We start from the raw sequence: 20,054 nt of genomic DNA, 5'->3' as shown, positions 1-20,054 counted from the left end.
AAAATCCCCGGAAAAATCTTGCCTTTCACTACTTTATGCGACATGACTTTGATGTCGTCGACCTTAAGGCTTGACTTCACAGGTATTCCTGTAATTATGCGTCTACTTTAACATGGTGTGGTTAGTGTTCTGTGTTTCCATTGACAAACGCATACCTTATTATACTGGATATAAATTTGTTTCTTATTTATGCCTTGTATACTTTTGTCGAATTTTGCATTGATAAATATTGTAATTTCTCTACTTACTTACTTACTTGTTTGTCTTTGTTCATTTTTTCTAATGTATTAAATTTGTTTTGCTTTATTTAGTATTGTATAATTGAAACATGTATAGGGTGCAACAACATCACGCTGTGCGTTTAGTGGCATCCTCATCCACTGCTTCTCATACTTTTGTCATATTATGTAAAATATTCCGCACTATTCTGTCAAAAGAAATTATTATTCTGTATTATGTTTACATGTATAATTGAATGGATGAAATAAAACTGAAACTGAAATTGAAACATATATATGTCATAGGAAATCAGTTCAATAAGGCATAAACACATATCCTAGAACCAAGTTGAACTTTTTAGTTTTAAAACTTCTTTTGAATGTTGCATTTATTAATAGTCACATGGATCCATTTTAAAACTTCATTTGAATGTTACATTTATTTAGTCCCATGGATCCATTTTAGATTCGACAACAAATAACAGAAAGTGGTCATTTCTTTTTACATGGCCATGTGTCACAAGTTGGGACCTTGTTTTGTGACATACTGCTTTCAGAGCTGAAAACACAAATTTTGAGGTGAATGGCTATACCTTTTATATTACCAATTACAGGTATGTAAAAGTATACATTGCTGGAAAGAATAAAGAACATAGATTACAATGACCTAAACCTGAGATCAATATTCATGGTGCAGAATGTATACAGGGTGCAATTAACTTTTTAATGATCATGTGGTATAGTTCGGGAGTGTCTATTTCTTTTCAGAAGTATTTTGTGCTGACGACCACAAAATCAAACAGAGCATGAAAAGGCCCACCAGAAAATATATACTTTATAATAGGGTGCGATGCTTCCTTCTATGTATACAGGCTGATAAAAAATTTGCTTCATTATAAGACCTAATTTATTATTCAAAAGGTTTAATTATATAGTGCTGTGGGAAAAGGCATGGACAAGCCTGTAAATGTGCTCGTTTTGTGAATTAATGAGATGAAATTACACATAGTACATTTAAGGGCAATTCCATGCTAACTCGTGCTACACTTTTGGGCATCCTTTTACTTGTAACTCGTGCTATGGTAATTTGTGCTCCAGTTTGTCCGGCCATATACAAAATGGTAACGTTCTTCTAAATGCCAAAGTTTCTTGAAAACTATTCCTCAACAAATGGTGTAATGATCAAATAACCCAATCTTTGTATAAATAACCCTCAAAATAACCCAATCTATATACAAATAACACCAAAACAGTGTATGATGTACATGTATCAGCATATAAAAATTGTTGTCTCAAAGCCACCGCGCACATTCATTTTTCTTAGCGCATCCATGTCAGTTGAAACGGCAAAATTCATTTTTTATTTCCCCCTTTTTTTTAGTTTTTTGAAATTATGAAATTCTAAAGACAAATTTAGAAGAAAAGTTACTTGATTCAATACTTGCATTGTTTAGGTATAAAACAATTGATATCAAACCAACTATGTAATTTTATGCTGTGTTCTTTTGAACACTTGAAAATGACATCTTAATTCAAATTTCATTTAAAAAAATCTTTAAAAAAAAATTAAAATCATATAAAACAAGAATTTGTCTTTAAAAAAGACAAGTTCACGGATCAGGTGTATAGTACATGTACTTTGAGCTACTTTGGTCTAACATTTAATATTCATATCTAACTTACTCTGCACTTATTCGACAATAAATAAGTGACATGAGGCTTAATAATGATACCTGCGTCTTGACTCTGGAAAACAATATTTTTAAAAACCTCATTTTGCATTTAGTTTTTTAAGTCCCCTCGGGAGCCACCTATAGGATCTCATTTTGCATTTAAGTTTTTATTGTGTTGCAAAGTAGCAAAACTTGCTTTATATGGCGCAATTTGTGCCTGGAAAAGGCTATCCCCTCTTACAACCTATCGACAGATCTGATTTCTATAATGAGGTGTCACCGGATTTGCAAGAGATAAATAATACCAAATCTAAACACCATGAAATTCACCACATCACGACCAAGCTCACATTGGGCGCCCCATTCCTTTTTTAAAGGAATTTTGATTAAGCTATCTATATAGGAAACAAATTTGGCTATAAGTATACGAAGAAAATTGCAAGATGCCTTCATCACTAAAGTAAACACCGATTTACACAGCCATGCTAGCTTTTGTCAGGGTCAGGGTCCTGTTTTTATGAACTGAACACCAATATTATACAGGTTTATATACACATGGGTTATCAGAGTCAATAAACATTCAATTAACTATAGATAATGGACTTAGTTTTGTGCAATGTAGTAGGGTCAGTCCATGCCAAAAGAGACTGAGTGTACACCCACCCTCTTGGATTTTGCTCTCCTTTGGCTCAGAGGTACCTTTCATGGATCCCTAGGTGAGGTCACAAGAAAAAATTCCAAATTCCATTTCGCTTATGAATGGCAGGTCCGTCAAAGTTTGGCGATTTTGACCAAAATTGGGAATTTAAGTGGTCTAAATGACAAAGTGCTCTCTTTGATGGGCATTTTCTTCTTAATTGAATCAGTTGTGACCCTCTTGTTGAATGTGGTCACTCACTGGCTGTGTCTGAAATGCCTAATGCCAGAAAAAGATTGATTTTTGAATTTCGTTGGGATTTCAGGGGGTCAAAACGGCACTTCATGCTGTTCAATCAAATTATATTTGATTTTGAAGGACCCATGATAATGTCACAGTGCACTTATAGGTCCTAATTATGTTCAGAATGGATTAATCATGTGCCAATGTCTATGAGAAATTCAAAAAGAGAAATTTCTAGACCCCTACAGAGTTGTAGGGCCCCTAGAGTGGTTCAGCCACAAATGGTGCTTAAAATCGGAAAATTTTGACCCCTAATAACTTAAGGTGTACACCAGATATGAATTTCTAGTCTTTTGCATCTGAAAGAATGCAGTCTAACGTTACTGGGAACATAAGATTTGTTTTGTATTTTTTGTGTTTTGATACTAAGTTGAAGCTTTCAAAAATGCCATTTTTTTACTAACATACAGGTTACGGGGACAAAATGCCAATTTTAATATGCCATTTTTTCTATTTTTGATGACTAATTATATTCAGAATGGATTAACCATGTGCCAATGTCTATGATCAGTAAAAAAAGAGAAATTTCTAGACTCCTACAGAATTTTAGCCCCCCCTAAAATGGTTCAGCCACAAATGGTGCTTAAAATCGGCAAATTTTGACCCCTAGTAACTTTAGGTGTACACCAGATATGAATTTCTAGTCTTTTGCATCTGAAATAATGTAGTAGCTTGTAGTATAATGTTACAAAGAACATAAGATTTGTTTTGTATTTTTTGTGTTTTGATACTAAGTTGACGCTTTCAAAAATGCCAATTTTTGACCAACGTACAGTTTACGGGTACAAAATGCCAATTTTTAAATGCCTTTTTTCCCTATTTTTGATCATTCTATAGCAAATTGTTTTATTTGCAATGTTATTTCAAGTTACTCTTGAGTCAAATAATAAGAAAAAACTAATTTCTAATTCTCTATATGGATTTTCAAGGGGGTTAAAATGGTGCTTCCTGGCAACGATGCACTTGCAAATTACAGGTAATGGTACACAGTACCCATTTCACTGTGCTATTGTTTCTAGGTTTTTAGTTTTATTGCAGTGGGGGACCGGGGGCCGGTGCCCCCCCCCCCTCGTCATGGCCGTCGGTTCATGTAAGGCCGTCGGTAGACGTTGGTGAAAAAAAAAATTGGGTTAACAATAGACTATTTTTTACCCAGGGAGACAGAAAAAGGGGAGAATTGTAAGAAAATGATGAAAAATTGTGAATTGTACATAAAAATTGTTGTGTTTTTATATTGGTCAGTTGGTACCGCCTATTATGCCCCCCCTTTTTTTTTTTTTTTTGCTCTTCTTTTTCAAACCATGCAAAAAAAAATTTGGGGTCAACAAATCACAACTTCCGTCGGCAAAAAATATTTCCGTCGGTACATTTACAAGTTGTGCCCCTCCGGTTCCAAAATCCTGGCTACACCACTGCTGACTTTCCAAGTGTAAATTAATTAACAAGAGAAAAGAAGATTGCAACCCTGTGCATTGTTTTCCAAGGGGTCAAAATGGCCTGTATGATCCATGGTTTGCATGCAAAATCATTGTGGGTGGATGTGTCATTTTGACCCCCTTGAAAAGCCATACAGCGGTGCTAAAGCTTGATTTTTGTTATATTTTAACTTGACAGTAACATGGAATGTCAAATTAAATAGAAACACTTACCAAACACAGAAAAAAGGCATCCTGAGATGGGTATGAAGTGTCATTATTACCATTTAGCAAAGTTAATGTACATCATCATGATCATTGAAAATCCATACACATGATTCCAAATTAGTTTTTTCTCATTATTTGACTCAAGAGCAGCTTGAAATGTCAGAATAAATAAGAAAATTGCAATAAAACTGTAAAACAGAGAAAAAGAGCACACTGATATCATGGATATGGGTACTTGAATCATAACCTGTACCTTGCATGTGCATCGTTTCCAGGAGTGCCTTTTTGACCCCCTTAAAAATCCATACAGAGGATTAAAAGTAGATATTTCTTATTATTTGACTCAAGAGCAACTTGAAATATCAGGATAAAGACAATTTGCTATATAATGATCAAAAATATTTTAAGAAGTCACAGTAAAATTGGAATTTTGTACCCGTATCCTGTATGTTAGGCAAAAATGACTATTTTTGAAAGCATTAACTTAATGTCAAAACACAAAAAATACAAAACAAATCGTATGTTCCTAGTAACATTAGACTGCATTCTTTCAGATGCAAAAGACTAGAAATTCATATCTGGTGTACACCTAAAGTTATTAGGGGTCAAAACTTGCTGATTTTAAGCGCCATTTGTGGCTGAACCACTTTAGGGGGGCCTAAAATTTTGTAGGGGGTCAAGAAATTTATCTTCTTTTGTATTGCTCATAGACATTGACACATGGTTAATCCATTCTGAACATAATTAGTACCTATAAGTGCACTGTGACATTACCATGGGTCCTTCAAAATCAAAAATAATTTGATTGAACAGTACAAAGTGCTGATTTTGACCCCCCTGAAATCCTAACGAAATTCAGAAATCTATCTTTTTGGCATTAGGCATTTCAGACACAACCAGTGAGTGACAACGTTCACCAAGAGGGTCACAACTGATTCAATTAAGAAGAAAATGTCCCTCAAAGAGAGCACTTTGTCATTTGTACCCTGAAATTCCCTAATTTTGGTCAAGGTCGCCAAACTTTGACAGCCTGCCATTCGCAAACGCAATGGAATTTTACTTTTTTTCTTGTGACCTCACCTAGGGATCCATGAAAGGTACCTTTGAGCTAAATGAGAGCAAAATCCAAGAGGGTGGGTGTACACTCAATCTGTTTTGGTATGGACTGACTCAGTAATTTTCTGAAGTAAATCGCCTACTGCATAGTTTTCTATACAGATGATGTTTATTTTGTGATCAGGCCTGGCCATGACATGGTAACCAATAAGTTATGTGTATTGTCACCATGTGATGGCTATAAGCCAATTACAAACATGTTTATAAAAAGGCTAAAAAATTCCTACATTTAACAGACTCTTCCCCGGCCAAGGGCTAAATATAGTAAGTTGTCAGTGGGGCAAGATTAGATAAAGGCATACAAATTTAGGTATGAGATATTAGGAATTATTTCCTAGTCTCTTTAACTACAAGGTTGGTGGGCTATATAGCTATTCAAGACACAGGGTATGTAAGGGATAAACTGTGCATATGAGATGTGGGTGCAAGTGGCATCATTTCACTGCCGTGAAAAAATCTCATTCCGCATTCGTTTTTGGTACTGCCATATGGGCTTTGAGACATAACAATTTTTTTTAGCCATACAATGTACTGCATACTGTGATGCATAGTGGGATATATTTTTGCTGGGTTAATTTTTCACAATTATATCAATTCTGGACAATTTAATTTGCATAATTTCCAAATTCACATTAATTACTATGTGTAATGAATATTTTTACCAGGTTAAAAATTCGTAACTACCTGTTTGACCGCGAAAAATATGAAAATTAAACCCCCGCAAAAGTTTCCTGCTATACATGTCAGTTCATTACACCCCAGCATTACATTGTACATGCTCCATTCTGTTTGGCTATTTCATACTGGGGCTTTAATATTTTAACAGTTATATTGAACAGTCAACATTTGATAGACTTTACTTGGGTTATTTCACCCTGAAATTGATCACAAAACTTAATACCTTTACGGAACCCCCGGGGGGGTCACTCCCATTGTGGCCTGTACACCATCCGTGATAATCAACTTTTGAAAAACACCCTAAACAAGGATTTAAGCCTTGGCTAAAACAATACCCTAAACAGGTGTTTTCACACCCTAAACAGGGATTTTATTCCTTGCATCAAATTTCATACTCTAAATTTCATTTCCGCATATTAGCAATTGCAATTTTGCTACCCTTTTTTTACAATATTTCATGTTTTTGACACCCTAAACGCGTTACGCGCGTATCGTGCTTACCCACGAAAAACTACCCTTTTTACGCATTTTCATTATCGCGGATGGTGTACAGGCCACAATGGGAATGACCCCCCCGGGACGGAACCTTTGGATGTCCACCAACAGATCGATATGAACATACCATTGGTTTGGAGAGGAGGCATTTCTGTATACCATAAATCGATATAACCTTCATCCAGCGAGGATCAGCCAAGCACAAAAAGTTTCTTGTTTAGCCGAACTAGCATATTCTCTTCAAGTATTTTTACCGTAGGCCTATAATCTTACAACAGGCCTGATGAATCAAGTGTAATGTGCAAGTAGGATGTTTGTTTGATATTATTCTTCATTTTGATTATAACATACCTGTTTGTTTCCTTAGCATCTGTTTTTAAGATTACAATTTTCCAAAAAAAAAACACTTTAAAAGAGGCGTATAATGAATAATGAATGAATAAGTATCATTACTTTTTGGAATTTGCATTGTGTTTAATACATGCCTGCATTGTGATACTTACATCGGGGAGTATAAACAGAATATTATGTGTGCATGGCCTGAACCAAAGTTCTGTGGTGTAAAGCTGTCTTTTTATCTAGTGTTTAGAGAATGTTTACTCAACTGTTACTATCAAAAGACTGTTGATTCTGGATTCTTGTCCGAGTATTTAGTGGCATATGCCTACTACGAATGTAGTTGCATACCATGATTCTCCACTGACGTACATGTATACATGGTATATAGAACATCATTCACAAACTTCACACTTCTCAGACCTAAAGATTATAAACTTGAATGATTTTGTATTCATATTTCGTATTCATACATATTTGTGATGCGATCAAGCGAAATCAGTCGGAACTCAGAAATATTGATTGTGAGATATAGCCAAACAAAGGAAATATTTCCTTTTGTTTCCTCTGGTTTTCGAAACTATTTAATATCTTGTTGTTCAATATCAATGGGGTTTTCTGCAAAGCGAAGCATTGTAAATGCCTTTTATTTCATTTTTTTACGACATGGCATAACTGGGCATTTACAGCAGAGACAAAAATCATTTAGAAGCTGCTGATGAGGAAGCACCCATAAAGCGATTAACCTCCCTGCTGAAGCTGGCCCTCGATCTAATGGCTGGAATTTGGGCAGGAAGAGAATTCCATAATTGGGCTGTAGATGGTAGAAATGATCTATCCTATAAGAAACTAAAATTTGATATTTCCTAGTTCTGACTGATTTTGCTTGATCGCATCACATATGTTGTATTCTACATGTGGCCTTTCCAATATGCTTCTGAAGTGTGTTAATAAACAAGTTATGTGTGAAGCATGTACGAAGGTTAACATCATTACAGGTCTGCAGATGCCCTAGGTGCTAGTATGAACTTCCATTTGATATTCTAAATTCTAAACCAGCACATGCACCTCAAATCCACTTCCACCTCTTGTCAGGTGTCTTAAACATATAATGTTCATGGTTATTTATAGTGATCAGCTCTGTAAGTTTCTTTATCATTTGCTTTCTAAGGTAGAATGTTTGGTCATCTTTTGGTTGAGGCCATTTCCAGTGATTTCCTGCTTGGTGCATTACTGAGACACAGAAGTCTCTTTGCCTGATTTCAATCAATTCGCCTGGAAAACAAACCCCATCATACTCATCAACAAACCAATTTCCTACACAAATCTCAGTATCAACAATGTCACTGTGGCTGTTAGTCTCAGGATTTCCAGTATCCATATTGGTTGGTTCTTAGGCTTGATCCTCACTCTCATCAGGCTCGGACATCATTTCAACGTCCATTGTTGCCACATCTTGTCAACCCTGTTCATCATCTGTGTCACCAAGATTAGGCTGTGCATCTTTTGAAAGGACGAATGCTGCAAATCTCTATCTTGAGCTGCATTCTGTACAATATGCTTCCTGCAATGTACCATGTCCCATACATATCACTTCAAGTGGGAGGACCACCTATGCCATCAACAGGACCTTTCCTGATGACTTATGATAAAAACAAGTTTTTACCTTTGTCTTTCAAAACAATTGTATTAGCGAAGTTGAATCCTTGTTTATGTAATGACATTAGCATAAACACAATAGCATATGGACACATCCGATTTATGGTGAAAAATAGTGATGAAAATAACAAGCCAAATTGAGGTATTGTTACATAATTCCAAATATCTTGAGAATAACAGTATGGAATCTGGTATGGTAGACTGATAACACAGGGTTGATGCTATACTCTTTTTAGACCTATACCATTTTTTATTGGAGATAAGGGATCATGTTGAATATCTCCAATTTTGAGTAGGCTTTATCACCAATTGTTCTACAATAAGAGATAGTAGATCAGATAGTAATTTCAAATTCATAGTTATTATTATGTGGATGAATGATTACCTTCACAATTTTTTTTCCAATATAACCTGTCAAAAGTGAGTGATGATCAGCATGTGTCATTGGTCAGTTAGAAAACAAATCATGGAATTTTCATTTTACAAATCATGATGGCTTGATAACCTGTTAGGTACATATTGTTACATTTATATAGAGGTTGCAATTCCCCTGCAGTTTCATTCTAGCATCAATTCATCAATAATTGCAATTTCCTTTTTATGCAAGTGCTATCATACTGCAGCTACAAACAAAATTCTCTACATGTTTACTTGAAATGCTTTTCATTTATACTTGTGTTAAAACTTATGACCACCTAAAGAAGTGGGGACTTTCTTTTTGGGTGGTGTGTATAACTGATACATAACCTTATGATATCAACTTATGACCATTTGAGTCAAATAAATGGGGACTTTTTTTGGGTGGATGTGTAAAAATGTAAATTTACTCTGATACCAACTTATGATCACTTGAATCAAATAAATGGAGACTTTCTTTTTGGGTGGATGTGTAAAAATGTCATTTTACTCTGATACCAACTTATGACCACTTGAGTCAAATAAATGGGGACTTTCTTTTTGGATGGTGTGTATAACAGGCATAAAAATGACAATTTACTCTGATACCAACTTATGACCACTTGAGTCAAATAAACGGGGACTTTCTTTTTGGATGGTGTGTATAACAGGCATAAAAATGACAATTTACTCTGATACCAACTTATGACCACTTGAGTCAAATAAATGGGGACTTTCTTTTTGGATGGTGTGTATAAATGTCATTTTACTCTGATACCAACTTATGACCACTTGAGTCAAATAAATGGGGACTTTCTTTTTGGATGGTGTGTATAAATGTCAATTTACTCTGATACCAACTTATGACCACTTGAGTCAAATAAATGGGGACTTTCTTTTTGGGTGGTGTGTATAAATGACAATTTACTCTGATACCAACTTATGACCACTTGAGTCAAATAAATGGGGACTTTCTTTTTGGATGGTGTGTATAAATGTCAATTTACTCTGATACCAACTTATGACCACTTGAGTCAAATAAATGGGGACTTTCTTTTTGGGTGGTGTGTATAACTGAGGCATACAACTTTGTCTGATACATACCTTCCAGCGCTAGGTTCTGTCATAGCTATAGCCCCTACCATTCTTCCAGCCATCATCTCAGGTAAATATTTCTCTCTCTGTTCTTTGGTTCCATATTGTGATATATAGGGCATAATGATATCGCCATGTAAGGCAGCAGCAGGTCCCACACCATTGGCATACATTCTGAAATGGAAATACAGTGCGTAAAAGAATTAAAGTACCAGTTATGTTCACCCCTGTATTTTCTATTAAAACAAAGCCAAATATGTCAGCAGCTAATACCTGATGTACTCTTTAGCTCTGATTTAAGACCTCCTTTGTTGAAATTGGTTGAGAATTAAAGAAATCTATGGAAAGTACAAAATCAAAAGTTGCACTTTTATGTTCTAATCAATAAAAGCATGACATTAGTTTTAATGTTCAATGCAAAGTATGGTGATAGTTTTCTTGTTTGAGAATGATTTGTATACAAATCAGGGCATGCAATGGAGCAAACCAGTGGCGTAGCTGCCGGGGGGCGGGGGGCAATTGCCCCCCTGGAAAAAATTGCATATTTGGGCCCCGCCCCCTAAAAAGTGCAAGGAAAAAAAGAGGAAAAAGGAGGGAGAAAGAAGAAAAAAGAGAGGAGAGAGACGGGGAGAGAGGGAGAGGAGGGCAGAGAGATGGGGAATCCATGCGATATGCAATACCATACGATTATTATCAATAAGCCTGGCAAAAATTGTCTATTTGGGCCCCGCCCCCCCCCCCCCCAAGTGCAGGGAAATTTGGTGCATTTGGGCCCCCGCCCATACAGGCTTGCCCCCCGGAAAAAATTCCAGCTACGCCGCTGGAGCAAACTGCAACTTTCGAATTTGCATTTTCCTTATAAATCAACACAATGCAGTGAGTACGTGCTGCGAGTCACTGACAATGCCATGAAAGGCAATATCAGATGATAAGTGCCTTAGTGGCTGCAAGCTAGCGTACATTTTGCGTTTGCGGTATCTACAAAATACGATGTTTATGTCACTTACACAAGTCACGCCCTAATTCAGCAGCCATACCATATGGTTCGATACATGTAGCCAATTGAAAACCTTATTATTTGGAAATTCATTAACCAATCAGCGATTGTTATTTCACGGGTTGTCGCCAGACGGTTTGTTAAAAGACGGAGGAACACAAACCAGCTGGGACTGAGACAACTCCAAATTAAGCTTTTACTTCCAATTAATATCAACAGTGTATGTTCCAACATACACTGACAGACCTGTACTTACTGTTCTTCTATTGCAATACATGCCATTATTACATCACCACCTACTCCACCATGTTCTGCTGGTACTGATATGCCTAGAAGACCTGCTGCACCATACTTCTCCCAGATTTCTTTGTCAACATGGCCAGCCTTTTCCCACCTGTAATGTTTTGTGAATAAATCAAACATATTGTAAAGACAATCAGGAATTCTCCATCAATCAACACCTTACAGAAATGCTTTTTTGCTTTATTGCATGAACTGATGTATGTTTTTTTTTGTCTTTGTATAGTAATTTCTTTTTGTTATTAATGAATAGTGTATAATTAATAAAAGCTGGTTTAATTGATAATATTAAAGCTACAACAAGACCTAGGTGCAGCAAGTACATGTAACTCATTGAACCGTATAACTCATTGACTGATTTTATTGATGTACACCAAATCAGGGGTCCTTAACAAATTCCCTAAATTATGTAGAGATGGGTGTGGTTCATGGACTCACTTTGGAGCTTCTGGTGGGGTCCATTTAGGAACTCCCTGGTGGGGGTCCATGGGGCAACATTCCTGAAGCCCATGGATTTTAGCCTTAACATGGCTTAGGATATGGTTCTCCATAGACATCAAAATGTCTTTTTCCCCATACTAACAGCTGTGCACCATTTGGAAATTATGCCGCACTGCAGCATAATTGGCACGCATGCCCCCAGTTGCAGATGCCTGCTATATAAACATTTTTTTCCAGCATGGCACCAATTAACTGTCAACATTTGACAACACAATACCTCAGGTGCAGGTTACCTTCTTTTCTAGAAAAACTGAACTGTGCACTTTGAGGTTATCTAACAAATTGATACCGACAGATTGGTAAACTCCTCATCTCAGGGACATGGAAAGAATTTTGGAAACTAAGAGGCTGTGCAATAATTATGAGTCCTGACGAGAGGATTAAATTGGGAGGGGCAAGAATTTTTTGGCCAGCTGAAAGGGGGGTAAGCAATTTTTGGCAAGCCGAGAGGGGTTAGCAATTTTTGGCACATTCATTGGGCGCCCTTTTTAAGTATGCTTAAAATATAAGGCTCAGGTTAACAGTACGGAAATGCTTAAATATGTAAATTTCCCTGCTCGCTGCACTCACAATATATATTTCTAGATCAGGCAATATTTTGCCTCCCAACTTTTTGGCACGCCGTTTTGAAATATTATCCTCCCTGGGCTCACAATTATTGCACAGCCCCTTACAAGTTGTGAAGAAGAATTTGTAAACTCCCCAACTCAGAGATATGGAGAGAATCTTTGGGGAACTAATATCCCAGTCAGGAAGAATTGTTGAAACTTTAAGGGACCTTTTGCTTAACAAACAGATATACTGTGTGGATATAGATCTTCAAACCAATATTTAAAGTTCATCTTATTTACCTTTGTTGATGAGGTGCAACTTCTTCTTGGAAAAATCTTCTTAAATTTTGTCTGAATATGTCATGTTCTTCACCAAATATACTCCTTGTACCAATGTCAAGCATTGAAGATGCCTGCCCAATTTCTGGTCTTACTGTTTGGCTGCAAAGGAATGTTCCGAACATAGACTATTATAGTTTTTAAACAACATATAACAATATTTTATAAGAGTAAAAAAGTAACTGCAATTTATTTGGAAAATATTAACAATGTAATTTTGTGCAAAATATTACCAAGTGAAGCAAATGAGATATTTGATCTAATTTCCCACCAAATTATCACACCCATCACCTGCATGAAGACAATCAGGGAGAGAGGGTAGTACTCAAATTATATTTTGACAGTGGTGTGCTGCTGGAACTCGGAAACACCTATATCCATATTTACCTAAAAAAACAGCTGATTTGACAGTTTTTGACAATCTTGTTTCTCAAATCGGGACCATGTTTGATTTTTTTTACCTAAATATGGCTGATTTTACAGTTTTTTGCCATTTTCTTTTCAAAATCAGGACCTATGCTGAGGGATTTTTTTGTAAACAGAGTGACAGGGTGAACTATTTGGCTGGTTGGCAAGAATTCACTCACTATAGATTGCTTCATCGCATTGGTTGTTTTTAAAACCCCATGAGAATTAACTACCTGCCGATTGGCCAAAGAGAAGTTTTTATTATCAATTGGACCAATCAGCAACATAGTTAGAATAATTTCACCACGCAAAAACATTGGGGCAAATTATTTGCAAAGCTCCATTCTGATTGGTAATTAAAATGAAGGTATCATGTAATTGACCAATCAGAGGCAATGTTAGATCGGCAGGTAGTGCTCAGGGGGTTAAGCCAGTATTTGGCTGTTCCATGCCTTTTAAACAGACATTGTGTGAAACAATTCCACACATTTACATTTTTTTCAGGGAAATCAACTTCCAATTCTCTTGTTGGACTTGTTCCATGAATTCCATCTTTTGCATTTACCCATCTCACACCTGTCAAAGGGGACGCCCTCATGAAATCTCCACATACAAAATACTGGTATACCATTTGCCTTTTCTTTTGTAATTATTCAGAGTTTATTCTCCTGAAGAGGAATTATTTTATGGCAGGTTTTGTGATTTCCCTCATTGAATGAAACTATTACAGCCATTCCTTTACCGGTACTATATAAAATCAATAGGGATTTTGCGAGGGTGTCCTCTTTCACAGAAATGAGAAATTGCAAGTAAAAATTAGATGGAATATCCCTAAACAAATTAATTAGAGATTCAGTACAATGATTTAGTCCTCTATATTACAGAATTATCATAGTGACACAAGTTCGCCAGAAACTCTGTGTCATTTTTTGAAACAGAGCCTGCCTTGCAACCTTTAACACACAAAAGGCTATAATTTAGCCTAACAAATTTAGGTTAGTTCCCGATAGATGCACAAGTTCTGTGGGACATGGAAATAGGTTATTTGCATAGTAAATTAAATATGAAATTCTTTTCTGGTATGTTTCATGATGTTTGTCAAACATGACAACTTTACATTGAAAACCTGGTAGAGCATGGTTGAACAATCCAGTACAAAAGTTGAGAGCACTTCAATGATTGATCAAACCAATACAAATATGTGTCAGGTCGCTATTAAAACCCACTTGAGATTAACACACAAATGTCGGTCATTTCTATGCATATTTATACTCAATCGCTTTTGCAGAAAACCAAATCGCACGCTTGATCTGTGTAGTAAATCACGGCTGTACAGGGTTTGGTTTTTGCCAGCAAAAACCTGTTTTTGCCAGCAAAGTGGCAAAAACTGGCAAAAACCTGTTTTTGTCTGGTTTAAACCGGCAAAAATGGTAAAAACTCATATAGTTACTCAAATATTAAAAAGTAACACAGAAAGCTCACAAACAGTAACACACTGTAACATACATTTAATGAATCATTCAACATATTTTTTGTCTCACCAAGTCCTTACAATGAAAAGTTTTAAAATTGATTTGCCACATTTCAGTAGAGAGCACTAGAGAGCAATGAAAACCCATGCCTTTAATTTCTTGTTATGTTACTTACAAAATCTGGCCTTGTTACACTCAGGAAATTGTTTTTGTAACTTAATATATGTTCTGAGATGAAAAAACTGAACTTTTTACAACTTTTTTAGTTTTTGCCATTTTTGCCAGCAAAAAAGCCAAGCCATCAGCTTTTGCCCTCAGGATTACTTGCTATGAATGTTCTTAAGGCTTACACGCTATAAAAATTCATCAAACCACTTTACATTTCTTGTAGTGTGGACAGACGTGTGTAAACCTCATACATAATAATGTTCAAGGCGAGAGAAATTGCTAGAGAATGGAGGCAGAAAGGTCATAACCCAATAGAGAAATTGTGGACTACAGGGTGTCTCAATAAAAATAGGCCCTATGGAAATTGGGGCATAACTTAAAATATCGGCAGTAAAATTAAAAAATTCTTAAAGATTCAAAAACCATGAAGTGTCTGCTTAAGAATGGTGCAAAAATGATTCAAATCCGTTCACGCGTCACTGAGCTAATTAAATTTGTACAAACAGACACATTTTTGGACCATTCCAATGGGGTAATACACATTTAAACAGAAATGTGTAGTTTATTATACAAGAAATAAAAGGAAAGCCAAGTGTTGCTGAGTATGAGTTCAAAATCAATATCAATCAATCTCCCAAAGAATGTTCTTCACACGTTTTTCTTTGGGTTAAGGGCTCGGATAGCAACGTTTGCGCAGTAATTTTTGTGGGACCTGAGAGCACATCAGAAATATCGAATTGAATTCTGAATGCGAGGAATGTCCTTCTGATATCAAATATTTTTGTATTTTTTTTAAATTCGCGATATAACACACATTTTATTCAAATGATTCAAATTTGATATTTTTTGTATTTTTGATATTTAACCATCCTCGAAGTAAACTTCATAAATCTAATGATATGTACACCTTTCATATTAAAGATATCGAGTTTCCCCCCCCCCCCCAAAAAAAAAAGACCTATTTTTTGTGTGTTTTGTCTTTTGGGGAAAAATCTTATCTTCATATGATAGACGGCTTTTTGTCCCAGTTACATACACTTTAAGTATACGTACATATCATAAAATTTATACAATTTACTTCAAGGACTGTTAAATTTAAAAAATATCAATTTTTAATCATTTGCCATAAAATGGCATTAAATTGTGAATTTAAAAAGAAATTGATATCAGAAGGATATCCCTTGTTTTCGTTTTTGATTTCGATATGTCTGATGTGCTCTCAGGTCCCACAAAAAATGAAAATGTCGCTGTTCATACATCTGTTAACCATACAGTAGGGCTGAACTTTATATTGAGGTGGCTGAAATGTTTGATTCAAAAGAAATTGGTTCCCTCAAAATGAAATGTCCAAGTGATAGTATTGATGATGAAATAAACAAAAATTGATAAGCAACAGTAATAACAGAAAAGAGGCATAGTTGCTGATCAGGCAAGTTATCTCCTACATAGCAACAATGGGAGTTAAGGTTTTACACTATTTCAAACTATTGTGAGTTGGTAGTTCACATCATATTGCGAATGGTAGTGAGCTTTGGCAAAAATTGCATTGATATTACAGATATACTTTTATACGTCCAGGGGTTCTCGAAAGTTATGTTGTAAATATGGATGAAACAACATCACTTTTGTAAAACGTACATAACTCATTAACAACAATAAATCAAGCAAGTTTTCAAAGTATGTAGTTTTGCAAAACATCAAGGTGTTTTTTTTTCAATAATATATTGATTAATATAATGAAAATCAATCTTTTTGACTGTTTCGACCAACAATACTTAGTCAACCCTTAACTGCATTACTTTCTTCAATTCTAAACTACAATGCAGCACATTCTTGTTAATGTGTATTGTCCCATTGGAAAGGTCCAAAAATGAGTCTATTTGTAGTTTCCCAATTATCTCTGTGACGCGTGAATGGATTTTGATGCTTTATGCACCAATCTATAGAAGACACTTCAATAATTTTGAATCTGCAAGAAACTTTTATTTTCACGGCGGATATTTTAAGTTACATTCCCCGATCCACAGGGCCTATTTCAAGACACCCTGTATATTCTAAAAGAAAGGTGTTTGTGAAACTCCTTATCACAAAAACACAACTTACAGTCCAGTCCATGAGTTGAGACCTACTGTTTGACATGTGTATAGGGCTAGCCTGTGTTATTCACTTTCAGTTGCGCATGCGTTTGAATGGGAATTATTTTGCCTAGTCGCCACATGTTTAGGGAGCACATTTCGTCAATATTTTGACAAGTTGACATAAAATGTTCTATTCTATATTTTTGGCAATAATGTCTTTTGCCAATAGTACGTCCAAAGTTGTAATTTTGTGTTTTTGATCGCAAAGATCGGATATTTTTATTCGATTCCAATTCTGCACCCATCGCAAGGGTGGAGAATTGCAGAACTTTGACGATAATTTTGCCTTTTGGACACTAAAATGCATTCGATCCTTAATTTTGTTTCAACCGAGTCTTAAATTAGCAAGCACAATAAGGTGGGTATTAATTTTATATACCGTACCTTTGATGAAAATTTGAAGAAATTTTTCGAATATCTGACCTGCGCAAACCGTTAAGTGTGTATTTTCCATTGACAGACAAAATGGTGTGAGCCAGTCCTTAGGTACGGTATGTATCGTAGGACTGGCGAGCAAGTCTACATAGGGCTATGATATTAAAGGTGGGTAACCTGATTGACTATCTCATCCCCTATTTTACCTCATCAAAATGCTGATTTTGGTATCAGATGAAACTTTGAAAGCTCATATTTTTCTCATAAATATATTGAAATTTGGCTTTCCAAATCGGTGTATTTCCAAAGAAATCATCAAAAAACTGCCGAATTAGTCTGAAATATGGTATACCGGTACCATATTTCAGACTAATTCGGCAGTTTTTTGATTATGGTATATCTTCAGAAATACACTGAGTTGGAACTTCTAATTTCAATGTATATGTTTATGAGAAAAATATGGCCTTTCACTTGAAATCAATATATTACATGATCATAATGATTATCAGTAATAAAAACACTGTAGACTACCAACATCACGCTGTATAAATGTCGGTAATTCCATTAGAAATTAGTCACATTTACAAAAAACATTTACATTGTTGTTTTTTTTGCATAGGTGCTTGAAAGGGATTACATTTTATGTTATACGTAAGTTCAGGTCACCTTAAGTACCGGTAATTTTAAACAAAATCTGAGAGGGTGACCAGCCAACCTTTTCTGAAAATTAGGTGAGTTGGTATGGAATGACTCTTTAATATGTTTGACAGCTTGTCCTCATATTGATGCGCGAAGTATCCAGTCCATCGCACTATGTGCTCTCTATCTCTAGCAGGGCTGTCAACTTTTTGGAATTGCTTGGCGTGAGACAGAGCCGTACCGGGATTTATCGACTACAATGTTCATTTTAACCCATGATTATTTAAGCCACGGCACTCAGGAATCTGAAAAGCGAGGTGGGGGGGATTGGGGTAGGGACAACTAATTATTTTGACGATGCGTGAGATTTTACTCATTTTCTAGCATTATTTGAGCCACGGCGCTCAGGAATCTGAAAAGCGGTGTGGGGGGACTGGGGTAGGGACAACTTATTATTTTGATGATGCGTGAGATTTTACTCATTTTCCAGCATTTTGCGTGAGATTTACTACCTAGGAGTGAGATTATACTACCTTGGCGTGAGAAAGTGACTCAATGCGTGAGACTCACGGCCAATGCGTGAGAGTTGACAGCCCTAGTCCATGCTTAAGCTACATGTAATATCATAAGTTGCAACAAAGGGCTCTGACTGACCAAAAAATGGATAGTAAAATTATTTTTACTTTTGGAGTTCTGACCCCCGAAGTTGGTCCTGGATGGATGAAGTTACATTTTGAGGACCCTATACGGTATCTTTTTAAGTAAAGGACTTACAAGTTTGCTGATAGCAGATTTGAATTCTACACAAAGAAGTAGGCCTACCCCAGGATACATATTTTTCAAAGTTGTATGGGTTCGCTTTATATATTTATGGCCCTCTAAACATCGTCTTTCGCGTAGCGACACATTTTTTTACGCTGACCCCCCCTAAATCTAAATTTCAATTTGCTGCCACACTGAGGACAGGAAAACGAAATGGAGTACATGTATGATGCTCAAATATCAGGATTTTACTTTCTCACCAATATCTAGCACCACACAGAAAAAGAAAAAAATTGAAGAGGTACTGCCGTGCACATCCGGACATCCCTGGACTTGACATGAATTGGCTCTCATGCGAGTTGTGACTAATGAGCTGTCTAATTAAAGGTCCGTTCATACTATGTGCACACCGCAGTTGTGATGCGATGTGAAGCGTTGCCGCACTGCATTGTACCACGCGCAGAATACTGCATTTCGCAATAAAGTTAAAATATATTTTAACTTGGATTGGAAATGCGATGTCGTGAGTTGCAGTACATGTAAGTTGTGGCAAAAAGTAATCGATATACATGTATCGGCACCACATCGCATCGCAAAGCAATATTGCGGCGTAGTATGAACGGACCTTAACTCCCTTTAAATTTTACAGTGCTCTTGATGGATTTCATGTTTGTTTTCAAGACCTATATTTGTTTTACCTTTCTCCTTCTGGACGTTGGGAAACATTGCTTGTCCACAATTGTCGTAGGCCTACATTTTTTAGAGTTTGTAAGCTTACTGCAGGAACAAGTTTTGAATGAAAAGTCTGTGCGATTCGCCCTAAAGTATGCAAAGACATTGTCCACGAATGTCAAAACCGTTTCAAAAAGAAGACCTTGCTTAATATCGGGTGGCCGTCAGCTTATCAGCTATTATTAAAACTTAGAGCAAAGCAAGTTGAACTTTGATCACAAAATTTATTTTTTTGTGAAATCACAGCAGCCGATAAACAATTATTACTCTTTTTCACATGCTTTCCATTTCCGGGTACCGTCTACGAAGCATAACGTATGCCTGATTTTCATTGTATGAACTGCGGAGAGTCTAGTCAACAAAACGCTGGTACTCAATTTTTTGTTAAGTGGCAACCCGTCCCATTTGTTTGTACGTTTCTTA

General features: G+C 36.1%; 1 protein-coding gene across 1 annotated transcript in view; it reads right to left on the bottom strand.

Annotated features, from left to right (window-relative positions):
* LOC140143618 (long-chain specific acyl-CoA dehydrogenase, mitochondrial-like) overlaps positions 1 to 19,860 on the bottom strand; it is a 42,001-nt gene extending 22,141 nt beyond the window's left edge. The window contains exons 1-4 of the mRNA XM_072165433.1: positions 19,598 to 19,860; positions 12,899 to 13,039; positions 11,503 to 11,640; positions 10,259 to 10,423 (exon numbers count right to left, since the gene is read on the bottom strand). Of these exons, the coding sequence (XP_072021534.1) occupies positions 10,259 to 10,423; positions 11,503 to 11,640; positions 12,899 to 13,039; positions 19,598 to 19,737 (584 nt within the window). The 5' untranslated portion in view covers positions 19,738 to 19,860. The remainder of the gene's footprint in view (positions 1 to 10,258; positions 10,424 to 11,502; positions 11,641 to 12,898; positions 13,040 to 19,597) is intronic.
* Positions 19,861 to 20,054: the final 194 nt, after the last annotated feature.

Source organism: Amphiura filiformis, unplaced genomic scaffold (genome assembly GCF_039555335.1).
Source record: "Amphiura filiformis unplaced genomic scaffold, Afil_fr2py scaffold_24, whole genome shotgun sequence".
Taxonomy (NCBI): domain Eukaryota; kingdom Metazoa; phylum Echinodermata; class Ophiuroidea; order Amphilepidida; family Amphiuridae; genus Amphiura; species Amphiura filiformis.
This window is presented reverse-complemented; position numbering and strand designations above follow the sequence as displayed.